We start from the raw sequence: 15575 nt of genomic DNA, 5'->3' as shown, positions 1-15575 counted from the left end.
CCCAGAAATGACAATTATCACTTTTTAACTAATTGCATGTCACAACCTGTCCACTGCACTTGAAACCATTCTATCCAACAAACTTAAGACAATCTCCCCACAAACACTATCATTTATGTCACAACCTGCCCTTGAACTCCACACAAACAATGTCACAACCTGTGGTACATCAATATTCTGTCCCCTATCGAAACCATTCCATCCCCCAACCTCAAATGAACTTTATTCATACATTTGGACAAAAAAGTACCCCTCCCCCTCCAATCTACATCACAACCAGTACAATCTATCTGATCAATCCACACAGACAACTACAATAGACAACAAACTAAATAACACAATATTTACAAATATTTTGGCTTTATTATGTATCATTAATAATCACCATTTACAATACTGGAGACATGCCAAACATTGATAGCAGAATACCAATACCAATACTATTTGCCACCTGAACATCACTATCAATACTATCAAACACATAATGTCTCACAATGCAGCTTCACGCATACCAGAACTGCTCACAATTGCCTGACATATGACCAGCTGCTCTGCACACATGACAAAACGAATATGGAGGTGTATTCTTTGTTTAACAACAACTGCGACAACTAATTATCTTCTTGATGGTGTAAAAAGTAAGAGAGACTCCTTTACTCGGTGTTTTGAAAGACTTCACGACTGTGCACTATTATCAGTGTAACGGCCCATAATGCTTTTGCGGAGGAAGTTGCTAAATTTGTTTAGCGACTCCATATTGAAAAATTTCATCTGAGTTGTAACCACATGACGATTGTGACGAGGTCGGGCAGGTGGCAGAGTGAATTGGCAAAACATAGTTTTCGGCAAAATAATCTTATTTCGTTTCATTCTCATTTCATCGTATTGATATAAATCAGTGATTTGATTAGACCAATCCATTCCCAAGTGAATAACATCCGCCGAAGGGCTTGTCTTAAAATGATCTATCCAATCGTAAAATACAGAAAATACAGAATTATAATTATATTGTAATTGCCCCGCAAATCTTTCATCTGTAAAAGTGTCATATTCCATACATATATTTTTCAATTGATAATTCATATTCGCAGTTGTGGTTGTGAAAATTACATCCTCTTTTGTGCCAAGGTCATGCTAAATATAACGTCTTCCTGAATGGGAAATTTGTAAAACGGAGCGTGGGTTGAGAGCAAGTCAAAGTCAATTGGAATTTTGTACTTATTGTCAAAAACGTCTTTCAAAGTCTTCTCGTTGCTGGTTCCCCCGGTGACGTTAATCAAAGATACCCCGGGTCTAAGTTGTCTGAGGTTACTGCTTTGGATTCCCTGAAATATACGATTTTCTCTCCGTTCTCATTCCGTTTTGAAATAAGATTTCTCCCCAAATTATTTACTACAGAATTTTTGCTGTCTCCTGAGATAATAACATCCGCCGACATATAAACACTATCAGGTACAAAGAAGGTATTATTATTCAACTTTGGAATCCTCACATACAGAGTTTCCTTTGGTTGTGCCGACGATGGGTTGTGAGTGATAACGTGATGGTGACGTTCAGCATTCAAACCCAGTGGAACGCGATTGCTTCTTTAAGGGTTTAACACTTTTCCAGTAGCCATTTATTTTGTAAGATTTTTTCTTCCCCCTAAACGTTTTTACTCCTTCGATTAAACCATAGATTATTGAACTTACAACAACGAGCAATAAAATTATCAGATTCTCCGCCAGAAACCCAACAACTGCCCCAACTGATTTCAGAATGAATGACACGATCGAACCTATTATTCCTGGCAGAGCTGCAGCCGATTTCTTAGCCATTTCTATTAACCAATTAGCACATTTCTTGAGTCCATACCCGATCTGGGATATCTGGTTCTGGTTTTGGAGGAGTTGGTCCGGGGGATTAGGAGGTTTTTTTGTTGATCTCAAGGAATTGCTGAAAGAAAGACCTAAGGTTGTGAAAAACATTATTATCGTACTTACAACTGCTCCAATAGTTAGGCCTTCCAAATTTGAAGAGTAATTTTAATCTATCTTTCAGACTGATATTTGAGTCTGGTTTTTTCAAAACATCTGTAACCAAACGTTTCATTCTGCTTGTACCGCTTTCCATTTCTATGTCCAACTCAAATACTGTCCTTCTTTCCATATTAAGTTCATCTTTAACTTGGGCAATTTCTTCTTTTAATGCTGGCTTTTCTTCAACATCTTCTGCTACAGAGTTAGTAAAATCTTTTGTTAAGTTCTTAAGATTATTTTCTAGGTCTTCAATCTTTCTATCTTTCTCCATCTTTACAGTCGCTAAACCATCACCCGCCTTTTTTAACGCTCTGACTTCCCTCATTGCATTTTCACTAAACCCAAGTGCTTTCAACTCTTCATCAGTTGCATCAATTATCCTTCTAATTTTTTTAACAGGTTTACCTGAAACCCCAGAGGAGAAATCAATTTCAAAATTCTCGTTAATAGAGTCAATTAAATCTGAAAACTTTTTTTGTGTACTAGGGTCGACACCACCCCCCCCTGAGTAGAATTTTTTTAAATCCTGGTTTGTTAAAAATGCTCTCATATTCCCTAGCTGTAGAACGCCTATTATTAATAGTTTCATTCATATCTCGCCTTTTTTGGTTATTTTCCTCTTCACTAATTTCATCAGGAGGTTCTAATTCCTCTTCATCAAATTCATCAGGAGGTTCTATACCATGTTTTAGGATATCGTTGAGGTTATCTATAATGTTAGAACTATAGCGATTTTCCAGCGTTGCATCACTTAAAATCTTTCCATTTCTTTGGTTGAGGAGGCTGATTATCCGATCACCTAGTTTTATTTCCAATATCTTATTAAGTACATCAATTTTCACCACCATAGTTGATAGTTTCTTTACCCCATCTTTTAAAAAAATCTTAACCAACTCCACCTCATTAACTGAATCCTCGATTTCTTTGTTGGCAAGAACTAAGAATTGCTGTCTTTTCTTACAATACTCCTCAAGTGATAATGTTGTTGGTCTTTCCCCCAAACTACTGTTGTAAGACGTCCCATCATATGGCTCTGTAAAACTAGTTTCAAGTGGTGTTTCTAATTTATTTGTAAATGTTTGTCCAGGTCGTTCATCCATTTCAAGTTCTACTCATCCGCCATCAGCCATTTAGAGTACTTAAAATACCAAATTAAACTTACAACTCCACCGACCGCAGTGGCTAAAACAAATTTAATGTTTTCATGGTCGGTAGAAATTTCCCCACTTAATGTTTTTTCCTGCGGCATTTCCTCCTCCATCGGGGGCTGGCGCTCCTCAGGGACCTTTTTATCCACCGCTTTCAATTTGTAAGTCTTTACGGATGGACCTTTCATTAAAGGAGGTGCAGTGTTCTTTTTGCGGTTGATATCATTTTTCCCAATACTCATTTTTGATGGTGCTATCAAAATATTATTTTTGTAATTCATTATTTTCGCAATTTTCAAGACCATGTTTGACCCAATGATATATAAACCCGGGGCGATTACACAATCCAATCTGGTGTGGGTTTCGGCAATTGATTTTTAATACCTTTGAATGGAGGTAGGAATGTCGGCATGTTTGTTGATTGAGTCTTTTAAAAGTTTGGTAAATTCTTTCTGGGCATCAAATTCAGTTCCTGTTGCTCCCGTAATCGGGGTTCTGGTGAGTGCTTGGGCCCTTAGTATGCAGTAAACATATGTTCGGACAGAATCGCTCGATACCGGGGTTTGAGAAACCAGATGACTTAAAAATCATGAATTGTTGATTCGTTTGACCGTGGTTCTGTTTGATAACGTCAAAAACATTTTTGTGTTGATTAACATGACACTTGATGAAAGTATCTGGATATTTGAAGGTAGCCATTCCAGCATACCAATCTGAAGTAAACATTGGAGGCATTTTATTTTCGTGAACCGGCATCAGGAAAAAAATTATTTTTGAGTAATTAATGTAGTAACCAGGATCTGTGATGTTGGGATTATAGTCTGGAACACTCCAAGAAGTCCATCCGTCAAAAACTGAAAAAATCATACTCGTCCTTTAAACAAAACTCGCTCAGCAACTCTCCTAACTTTTCCCGGTTAATGCCATAATTTGTTTCGTTAAAATCTATTTCTCCCGGGCTAGGGATCTGTAAGTTTTTCAAAATTTTACAAATCTGGTAATATATGTGTAATCTATAAAAAGATCTGATCATTGGAATTTTGTGATTCAAGTGTTGGTTAATCGGAACCCCACAGCCGGTTGTTGAAAAACACACTGCCATGTTAAATTGATTCTGGTAAAACGACAATGGGTTTTTTTCCAGTCGCAAACAATCTGATCTATTTTTCAAACGTTAAAATCCCCGAGTTATATTACTTCCTATTATTTTGAAAAAGTCGTCATCATTAACATAAACCGCAAAATTGAAAAAGTCATAATCAATAGTCTTTCTATGTTTTGTCGCCAGCGGATAGTAAATCATTTACTTAAGCGAAATAGGGGGGAGCGCAAGCTCCTAAAGTTGCGCTCGGCATTACTGAAGGGATTACTGGTGAATAATAATTGTGAACATAATTTACTGTGACTTGATTTTTTTCCAACATTTCCGTTTTGGCAATTTAAAAAAGATTGTTTTAAGGTTTCCACATCAATAGTATCTAAATGAGTATTTCTTTGTTTTTTTCTGATGGCATTTTTCATAGCAATATATTTCTCCTTTTCTTTTATGATTAATGAGAATTCCACGGTTGTGATGTGGGAATCAATAATGGCTTTACTGACTAAATCTTTATTGGTGTTGAGTTTTGAAATTGCCAACATTCCTATTTTCTCATGTTTTCCTATTTTTTTAAGTATGTTTTTTTTATCCCAAGGCCGATGAGATAATGGCGCTTCCAATTTTCACTCCCCCTAACGCCAAACATATTGGTGCTGTTATTACACCTGCTAATGCAGACACACCAACTGATCCAGCTGCTACACTAGTTAAATTAAGGAAGTGGCTAATGCCAGTAATTGCGATGAATGCTTTTTTGTACTTTGAGAATATCTTTCTCCTAAACTCAATCTCCTCCTCCAAATACTTCTTGACTTCACAAATCTGTTGGAGTCTAAATTCTTGGGGTTTATCTGCATATTTTACATATTCCGGCAAATTAGGATAAATTATATTTTCGTTACGCTCACTCATTTATTTAGGATAATTTTAAGGATGTGAAATGCTAGAATCTCCTATAGGAACTACAACTTTCGGGGGGGGGGGGGGTAGATATCCTAGTATTTATTTTTACCGACGGGGGTTTTTGTTTCGGGCGAAGCACGCTAGCTACTTTGGATGGGGGACGAACGTTGGCTCCCAAAGGAGCAGTGGTAGGAGTTTGAGATTTATCATTCGAGGCTCCGTTAGGAGCTAACACTCCGGCTCCCACTTGATGAGAGTCTATGTGTGGTTCATGTTGAACTTCTTCTGGTACTTTCTTCCAGTTTTTTGGACGCTTCGAATAACCCCAAATTCTGCTCATTGAGTAATAAGAGAAGTTCTAGTTGTTCAAAGTGTGATAAGAATTCACATTGGATATTCCTAATCTTCAGGTGTGTCTTAACGTTTGTGGGGTGGATCAAGTACAAGAGATCCATCTGCTGATAGATAAAATCGTTGTCCGTCTAAGAGATCGAGAGGGTAGTTGTCAGGAGGACAAAAAGGGGGGCTCACATCACAACTTTTGGTGGGGGTGGGAAAAGGTATACTTAGGTCGTAATCCACCGTTGGAGTGTCAGCCCCTGTTGGAGTGTCAAATCCCACTGGATTTGTCTTTACTGACAATGTAGTGTCAACTCCCATTGGACTGTCAGATCCCGTTGGAGTGTCAGCCCCTGTTGGAGTGTCAGATCCCGGAGGTGTTTGCTTTGGGGGTGGGGAAGGAGATTTACAATCTGGAGCGCCAGCTCCCGCTGGTGTTGGATCGCTGGGATCTATCTGTGGTTTATGTAGAACTTCTTCTAGGATTTTCATCCAGTTTTTCAGACGTTTCAAATAACCCCAAATTCTACTCATTTAGTGAGAATAGAAGTTCTAGTTGTACGTCTGCTCCATTGAAATCCACAGGACGGTTGTGTTCGTCGGTCATTCAGATTCTAAATTTGTTAAATGTTTCTTCACACGGTCTGTTTCTCAGCCCCGTCAAATAATGTTTAAGTGTATCACCGAAATCACACTCTTTCAATGGAATTCTTGCTAGTAAATCTGACTTACTTGAATTATAAATAATGTCATTTTTATCGATTATATCGCAGTGAATGTGGAAGTACTCGAATGGTCTAAAATTAATTTGTCTATCGCCGCATATGTACTCATCACGTTTTCCTACCAACTCAATAAATTCCCCCTTGCAAACATTAAACCTGAACAGATCTTTCACTTTCTCCGTAATGATTAGACAACACTGCAGTTGAACTTTCTTTCTACAATTGATTCCAAGTTTACCGGTTGTTTCTTGGAGTTTAAAATGTAACGCATTTTTGTTATGCCCATCTATTTCCATTTGATCTCTGAAACCCTCAATGAAAGATTTTATTGTGTAGAGTCCATCTGGTAGTGACTGCCTTTACCCGTTTTGATTATGAAAGCGTAATTATCTAGTTTTCTAGAAATGTTGTAAAAAGTGCAGGGAAGTCCGGCGAAGATAATTCTCATACCACCAACATTAGACAACATCTCATCCAACTGAATTGTAAGATCATTACCATTTTGACCACCTAACAACTTGGACTCAGTCATAACTATTTTTTCACGCATTTATTTAAGTTAGTTTTAAGAATTTTAAGTTTTAGGATTTTAATTTAATTTTTAATTTTTCAGGATTTAAAATTTAAGATTTGAATTTTATTTTTGGGATATTAGCTTTTTTTAATTTTTAATTTTTTTAATTTATTCAACAAATGAGATTTTTATTTCCCCCCTTGTAAACAAAGTAAATATCAGGATTTTCTTTTAATTCTTCCATCTCCAATTCTGTCATTTTGTTGTAACGTTCTGGGAGATCAAATGTTATTTCACCAACACTCCCGGGAAGGGGAAACACTTGAGTAATTTCCAGTCTTTTACCAAACTTACTATAATGAATACAAAGATCCTTAATTTTATATCTTTCACCCATTTCTAAATCTTCAAACTTACCATAATACTTTTTTGTTTTATAATTTAAATATCTGTTGAAATTGTTATAATGAGTACAAAGATCTTTTGTTTTGGGTTGGAACCCCATGTTAAAATATCTGTTTAAATTGTCGTTTATCATTAATCCGTAGAATATATCCTCACCTAAGAAATATCTGTTTAAATTGTAGTTTAGATCTTTTTTGTTTATTTCACCCTCCATTTATAATACTTTTTTTTCAAGTAGACGAATAATTAAGTTTTATCCCCTCAGCTTTTTGTTAATTGTCTTTTTTATTTTTCGAGGAGCTCCACTGTTTTTTAAGTTTTGAGATTTTAAGTTTTTTTATATTTCAGTTTTTCAGTTTTTTTAAGTTTAGAGAGTTTAAAAGGAAGCTATTTCCCATTCGACCAACAGTTACAGCCTTAACATCTACGTAAACTGCGTATTCTTAACAACCACTGTGGCTCTTGGTTTTATAAATAAACAAACATTTATGAGTGAAATGGATGATTTTAATTGCTTATTTTTTAATCAAGTATGCCGCCATCCTGGTGGATTTTAATCTGGTTTCTCCTCCAAACGGAGAGCCAATGACGTCATGGAAGCAGCCATTGTGACAATCAGTTGTTCGAACAATGGCGAATGCTTGGAATGACAGCGAAATGAGAGATGACAGTTCTTCGATTTCGTCGACGTCCGGCGATGAATCCTTCGATTACAACCGTGCATCAGCAGAAGAACGAGCAGGTCTAGTTCCCTATGTGTTTGATCCAAGGTACCAGGGTAGAAAAAGGTCTGGAAACTTAGTGGAAACAAATAGTAGTCGCCTTGATGAAAAAACCCCACTGCAGCCATGACGTCATTCGCCCGGGAGATTTGAACAAACATGGCTACCCAGCAAACTGCTTATTAAATGCAATTTTCTGCACTATCTAGGAATATTCATCATATCCTTGGTGTAGAGTATTTGTTTGTCATGTAACTTGGTACGTATTTGTTTAAAAAAATATATGATTTTGCTGCATCAATTTATTTCCATAGCTTCCCTTTAAAGGCCATAACTCCAGGTTTTTTGCCATTTTCTGCTGTAAGACGATTTCAAAAGTGTACCTAACACTATATACAATACAGAAAACCAAATGCAATTAACTCCATCCATTTTGAAGATATAGCCAATTATGTGTTTGACAACTTGATAACCTAATCAGGCTAGCAACTGGCTTGTTAGAGCCAGGCGGCGGGTTCAGCAAAAGTTGTGATGTAGATCAGGCTATCTGTACATGTCATGCAATTATAAAAGCAGGAGGGCCTTAATTAATTATGCACACCTGGAAGTAATGTGTTTCATTCACTATGGTGTATTGTGTGGCTCCGAATTGTGTCAAGGATAGCACAAAGAACAATCGAATGACGGATGGGATCCATTTTCATGAATTTCCAAAGCCAGTTGAAAGAGAGAGGAGGAAGCTGTGGATTCGGAAGTGCAAACGTTTGGAGTGTTGGAAGCCTGGGCCTTCGGCCAAACTTTGCAGTGATCACTTTATCGATACGGATTATCACATGAAGCCGGATATCTGCATCCAACTGAATATTAAATGCCACTTGTTAAAAACAGCTGTCCCATCTGTATTCGATTTGACCAACCCCACTTACATGCGACAGCCTCCAAAGGAACGTTCGTTAGCCAAAAAACGTAAACTCTCATTATGATCTAGTGATATTAATGGCTCGAACATGTACGGCTCAACGTTTAAATATCCTTCTGTATCGACCAAAACATCCTCAATTTCACTGCTCTCACTCTCTGAACTGTATGCGGAAGCCATCTTGCTTTGTTCTGACTGGCCTGATCTACGTCATCAAAAAATCCCTAGCGGCCACATGTTGAACTAATCTAAAGTTGTGTGTGGTGGGAAATTCAAATAGTTTAAAATTGAAAATTGAAATAACTAAATAATGACTTTATTATTAGAATTTTTTTAATGTCTGGGATCTTTTTTTTTTAAGTATCAAGTATCAGGCATGAGTATCAAGCATGTTTTCAAACCTAGATATATGGCCTTTAAGGTTTTTTTCATTTTTCAGTTTTTTTCAGTTTTTTAAGTTTAGAGATTTTAAGTTTTGTTTTTTATTTTTCATTTTTTAATTTTTTTAAGTTTAGAGGTTTTAAGTTTTTTTTGTTTTTTTTTTAATTTTAAGAATTTTAGATTTATTGAACAAATGAGATTCATGATGTTAGTTTTTATTTTTCCCTTTGTAAACAAAGTAAATATCAGAATTTCCCTTCAATGTTTTCCTCTGGGATTCCGTCATCCTGTTGTAACGTTCTGGTAGATTCGTTGTTATTTCATGAATACTACCTAATTTCGAAAACACTACTGTTATTTCTAATCTCTCCCCAAACCTACCTTGTGTTCTACAAATATCTTTTATTTTTTATTTCTCTCCTTTTTCTATGTCTTCGAGTTTACCATAATTTTTTAGAGTTTTAGGTTTGAAATCCATGTTCAAATCCTCTAAAAATGTTGATAGATTTTCGACATTTTCGACTCCTTTATTTTCACTTATTTTACCCTCCATTTATAGTACTTTTTTTAAATAGACGATTTAACAATTTAAGAAAAAAAAATCTTAAATGGAACAAAAAAAGTATCAACCTAAAAAAGAATTTTGTCGAAATTGTCTTTCTGAAGTTTTAAAGAAAAACTACAACCACCACCTAAAATCTGAAAAACATAAAAATAATACAAAAAAAATGTCTTAAATAAAACACTAACACCAGCGGGAGCTGGCGCTCCAATGGGAGTTGGCAATCCTAAGAACGAAGTTCCCCAAATTCAGAATAGTTCCAGCGGAAGAGCCAGTGAATGAAGTTCCAGCGGAAGAAACTAATAAACTCACAAAAAACGAGGAAGATTTTTTGTCAATGGCGGGAAAAAATTAAAGGAATAGAAATAGTAAACAAATTTGGAAGAAAGGAAAAAAACCATTTACCCTCAGATTTTGTAACTGTGCAATTTAGACAACCACAAGTAGTAACAGACTTGTCGAATTACAAAGAGAAATTTGTTGAGATTTTGTCACTTCTGAAAAGCTATCATTTTGAGATAAGTATTAATGTGGTAGCTAACTTCTCTAAAGCTTCTTTTTTGAAGATTAACGATGAAATACTTCATGGAATTCAATCTCCATTTGAAGTTGTAATTTTAAAATCAAAACCAGAAGTTGCCGTACAAAGATGCTTGGATTACATCACACTACAAATCGAAGAGAGATAGTTTAAAGGAAGTGGAATGACATTTAAAAAGATAAACAGAGCGGATTTATTTTTAGTTGCGTACAGAGATACCAAAGGAGGGCACTTCATTAAACTTCTTTTCAAATCTAGTTCGATAATTAATGTACAATGTAATGACGGGAAGTGTTTTTTGTGGAGTTTGTTAGCAGCACTTTACAAACCAATTAATCACAATTGTGATGCTAGCTCCTACAGGATATATGAAGGTAAAATAAAAATAAATAATTTTCCAGTATGTGTAAAAAAGATGTGCCAAAAATTGAAAGAGAAAATAATTTGAAGACTAGCATTGGGCAATTTGCCTAACAGCAAATTGCAGACCATATCCCTGGTGATAGTGTTTTTGTCATGTTAAAAATGAGCACCAGGACAACCAGGTAAATCACAGGCAAATAACCAGCTGAAGGTTGTGACAGTAGGTGCACATGCATTACTAGAATCAGCGATGGTTTTGGGACTACGACAACTCAGCATATGCATTGTCACAACCCAGTAGACAGCCAGTAAATGCAATTTGAACCTCAACGTCTTTCTTATCCTTTGATGAATTTTGAGGCTGAGTGAGACAAACCACTCGGCATCTAGGAGATGAAAAGTCACAACCTGGGGACAAAAAATAAATGCGATATAGACTTCGAATTCCTTTGAAGTGTAGGTTGTGACATACCAGGCCAGTTGATGCATGGTCACAACATAGGGGCAACCGGGAATCATGGCAATGATTTTAAAACCATTCTTTTGAGGTGTAGATTGTGATGTGAGGGAAGTGTCTTGATCTTTACATCAAATTCCTTCAATATGGTGCAACAAACCAGTCCAGTAGATATATACATGGTCATAGCATACGGCATCGAGACAACCAGTATGCAAGGTTACGGCCAAGTCCAAGGGGTATGACCGATCAGCACTAAGAGTAAAAACGTATCATGCAATAATATCTTTTTAAACTAACTGCCACAGTAGGTTTGTTTATTCAGTCTTTTTAAAGTAAAAGTATTACAGCAAAAAAGAACGAAATACGGCTGGAATATACTGGTTCGTCTTCTGACGGCAAATTCAGCACTGCACCGATGTCAAATGACCATGAGATAGTGCAAGGTTAAGACAGTTATACGACTTTGCCTCATCAGCTCCTCGTGGTCAAGGCTCCTATATCCGTGAGTGAACAGATGTGGTCGCAGAACAGAACAGCACTCGTGACACGTTAAACGAGGTTTCAGCAATTATTTTCAGTGAAGGTATATCTCATGCGTAGAGTCTGGGTGATTTTGAGACATACTCAGGTGTTTAGGGCGCACAGTTTGATAAACTTGCCCAAATTCGTAATTCTTTTGATGAATGTTTATCCGCCATTGCGGGGATCTCGAAACTTTTGGATGACAAGTTAGCCTCAAAAGATGGACGTGCTCCCTAAAATCACCCAAACTAACAGCGAATATATATTCTTAAGATCCTTTTCTTGACCTCTGATGAGTTAATTTTGTCTGATGCAGTGTTTGAACACAAATTTGAGGGCGATTACGATCCCACAAAATTCACACTCACTCGGTCTAGAATGCGTAGATGAAATGTCTGTTGGCTCTTCCATGTAGCGGGTATCCTCCGACTTGTTCAGGTCGGGACAGATCAACGTTGAGCAACTTGCCTAATCGGTAAAAACGCGGGTGGCAGTGCTATTACTGGAACGGTTCAGAACCGGCGATTTTCATCAAAAATCACCCGAAAACTAAAAAAGTAAGCAACGGCTGCAAAAATAAAGTACACATTGTTCGTTAGCAGGTTATGAAACGTAACCTGACCAAATTTCAGGTCATTCCGTGCAGCAGTTTCGGAGATACCTGCCGAAAACCACATCCCTCGGGTCCTGGCAATCGGCTCAGTAAAAACAAGAGACCATATCCACAGAGTTGTGGATATGGTCTAATTAATATTTTTGGGTTGGTGAGGACGAATAAGCAATTAAATAATCTGTTAGATTACACTTTGGAACCACTTTATCTATCTGATAATTTTGAGGAGGAAAACGTAATAGATATTTTGTACTACCAAGAACATTATATGTTACTGAATATATCTGTGTTTTTTCGTAATAATAGCAGTCATAATTACAAAATATTTATGTAAAAGGTGTATGAATGCTTTTGATAGGGAAATAACTCTAGTTAATCACAAAAAGAAATGTGGGGTACATGAATATCGCGAAGTCAAAATGCCGCTGAAGGGAACCGCATGAGCAAACCTAAAATTTAAAAACCACCCGTTTAAAAATAGGGTTCCTTTCGTGATGTACGTCGATTTCAAAGCAACTAGTGATAATTTAAAATATTCTGAGGGTGTTCTAGTAAAAGTTACTGATGAGGGATCAGAAAAAACTAAAATATTAAAAATCCAAAAAGCCTCTGCGGTGGGATGTTATATTCATTCAGATTATCCAGAACTTTTCGAAAGCGCATATTTTTCATACCAAGGGGAGGATGTGGTGGATTGGTTTTGTGAATGGTTAATGCAGAAGGAAGATGAATTTGGGAAACTTTTAAATACAGAAGTAGAAATGGAATTGATTAACGAAGAGCAAGAAAAATTTGAGTTGGATAAGAAAAACGGAAACTGCTATCATTGTGGCAAAGCAGGCGGTAAAGATAATAAGAACAATGAAAAAATAGTTAGGGATCATGATCATTACAGTGGTAAGTTTAGAGGTGCGGCCCACAACTTTTGTAACCTCATCGCAAAACATGCCAACTTTGTACCGATTTTCTTCAACAATCTTAGTCACTATGACTCTCATCTTTTCATTAAAACACTGGTTAAAAAAACATTGATTAAGAAGACAAAGGGTAACAGACTGAAACTCCTTCCCAAATCAGCTGAGGACTATATTTCTTTTCAGTTTGGCTGTTTTCGGTTTTTAGATTCCTTCAGATTTCTGCAATCCGGTTTGGACAACATAACAAAATCAATGGTAGATTGTGACTTCAAAATCACCAGGAAGTTTTATCCAGACAACGAAGACTTCAAATTACTAAGAAAGAAAGGTTCTGTACCATATTCTTTTCACACCTCACATGAAAGTTACAACGAAGAAACACTCAGAGAAGATATGTTTTTTAACAATTTGAAAAATGAAATGGAACCTCCGGAGGTGTATCAAAAAGCAAAAGAGATTTGGGATCACTTCAAAGCGAAAGATCGGAGCCTCCGCTGGGACCATGGAAAATTTATAGATTTGTACCTAAAATCTGATGTGTTACTTTTGGCAGACCTTTTTGAAAAATTTACAGATGTCAATTTAAACTATTTTGAAATTGATCCTTGTCATTGTTACTCCGCTCCTGGTCTCACTTGGCAAGCGGGACTGAAATATACAGGCATCAATCTCGATCTACCAACTGAAGATGATTCTTTTATGCTATTTTAAAAAGCAATAAGAGGTGGAATTTCTGGGGTGATGGGAACTAGATATTTCAAAGCTGATGACTAACATAAACTTCTGTATGTCGACGCAAATACTCTTTACGGTTGGGCCATGATGCAAATGTTACCCGAGTCTGATTTCAGAGTTTACGAAGAAATACCCGAAATAACAGAAGAGAATATAATGAGTATTTCTGAAAATTCTCTGATAGGTTTTTATTTTGAAGTCGACCTGGTATGCCCAGAAAAAATAAAGTTCAAATCGTTGAATTTTCCATATTGTCCGGAATCATTATTTATTCCCTACGAGGAATTGAGTGACTACCAGAAGGAATTGTTGGGGGATGAGAAGAGACAAAAGGTTGAGAAACTTATCTTGAATCAGAAAAATAAGAAAAACTACATAGTGCATTACAGGATTTTACAATTTTACCTAAAGCAAGAATATAGAGTTGCTCTATCTTGACACTGACAGTTTTGTATTAAAGTTAAAGACTGACGATTTGACATAAGATTCTGAAAGAACATTTCGACTTCAGTAACTATCCAAAAGATCATCCACTGTATGATAAGAGTTAAGTCGCGGGATATTTTAAAGATGAGTTGGCTGGGGATGAAATGAAAGAATTCATTGCTTTGAAAAGTAAAAGGTATGCCTATAAAACTGAGACCTCTGAGTTAAAAAAGTTAAAGGGAATAAGTAAACATGTGGTAAAAACTGGTATTTCATTTGACGACTACTATACTTCGTTGGTTGATAAAAAGATATGGTACCATGATAATATGAGGGTTCTTAGATCTGACAAGCACAATATGTTTGTAGAGGAAGTTAATAAATGAAGTTTAAATCCATTCGACGATAAGATATATATTTTAGACGATGGAATTTCAACGGTTCCGTATGGAGCGCCAACACTATTAAGTGAAGCGAAGCTCGCTCCTGTTGGCTATATCGAATAAAACATTTAGGAAAAAATGTACTTAATAAATGGAAGAAGAATAATAATTGAGGGTAATATTTCTACCGGAAAATCAAAGTTAATTGAACGTTTGAAATAATTCAACGATGTAGAGGTTATTCCAGAGCCTATATATGAATGGAAAAATTATAATGGAAAAAAATATGTTGGAACTTATGTACAGTAATCCTAAAGAATATTCAGAAGAATTTCAAATGATGGCGCTGGAAATGTCTTTTAGAGATAATAATAAGGCAGATTCTAATAAAACAATAATTTCTGAGAGAAGTATTTTCTCTACCCATCATGTCTTTTCGAGTTTGAGTCGTTTTGAGGGGAATTTAACTAAGGATCAATTTCAGAATTTAAAGGATAAGTATTCTGAATACTGTAATAAAATGTACGATACTGGAAAACTTCCAATCTTCATAATTTATCTTAGAACCGACCCAAAAATTTGTTATGGGAGAATGCAAGAACGAAACCGTCCAGAAGAAAGGTCTATTAGTTTAGAATATCAAAATTATGTTCATTATCATCACGAAGAAACATTCATTAAAAAACACCTGGAGGTTCCGGTTATTGCCTCACACGGGAACGATAGAATAGAAAATGCAAAAAATATTTATTAACTTAGTACAAACTAATAAGGCCAGAGTTTTTTTATTAGTTGGTTCTCGGATTTTTCCCCCATGACTTTTATAGAGGAGGGCGAAAAAAAAATAAAAATAAAGTTTTATTTTTCCACTTCTCGAAAA

At 36.1% G+C, this 15575-nt stretch overlaps 1 protein-coding gene across 5 annotated transcripts in view; it reads right to left on the bottom strand.

Moving 5' to 3' along the window:
• The window catches only part of LOC135495767 (calcium-transporting ATPase type 2C member 1-like), a 465754-nt gene that overhangs the window by 41373 nt on the left and 408806 nt on the right, over positions 1–15575 (bottom strand). The window contains exon 19 of one of the 5 annotated variants that reach the window (XM_064784674.1): positions 379–1935. The exons of the other annotated variants lie outside the window; for them this stretch is intronic. Within the exon in view, the coding sequence (XP_064640744.1) occupies positions 1903–1935 (33 nt within the window). The 3' untranslated portion in view covers positions 379–1902. Of the gene's footprint in view, positions 1–378; positions 1936–15575 lie in introns of those variants that run through there. 5 annotated transcript variants of the gene reach the window in all.

This window comes from Lineus longissimus, chromosome 11 (assembly GCF_910592395.1).
Source record: "Lineus longissimus chromosome 11, tnLinLong1.2, whole genome shotgun sequence".
Taxonomy (NCBI): domain Eukaryota; kingdom Metazoa; phylum Nemertea; class Pilidiophora; order Heteronemertea; family Lineidae; genus Lineus; species Lineus longissimus.
The sequence above is the reverse complement of the archived record's forward strand: the minus strand, read 5'-3'. Positions and strand labels throughout refer to the sequence as shown.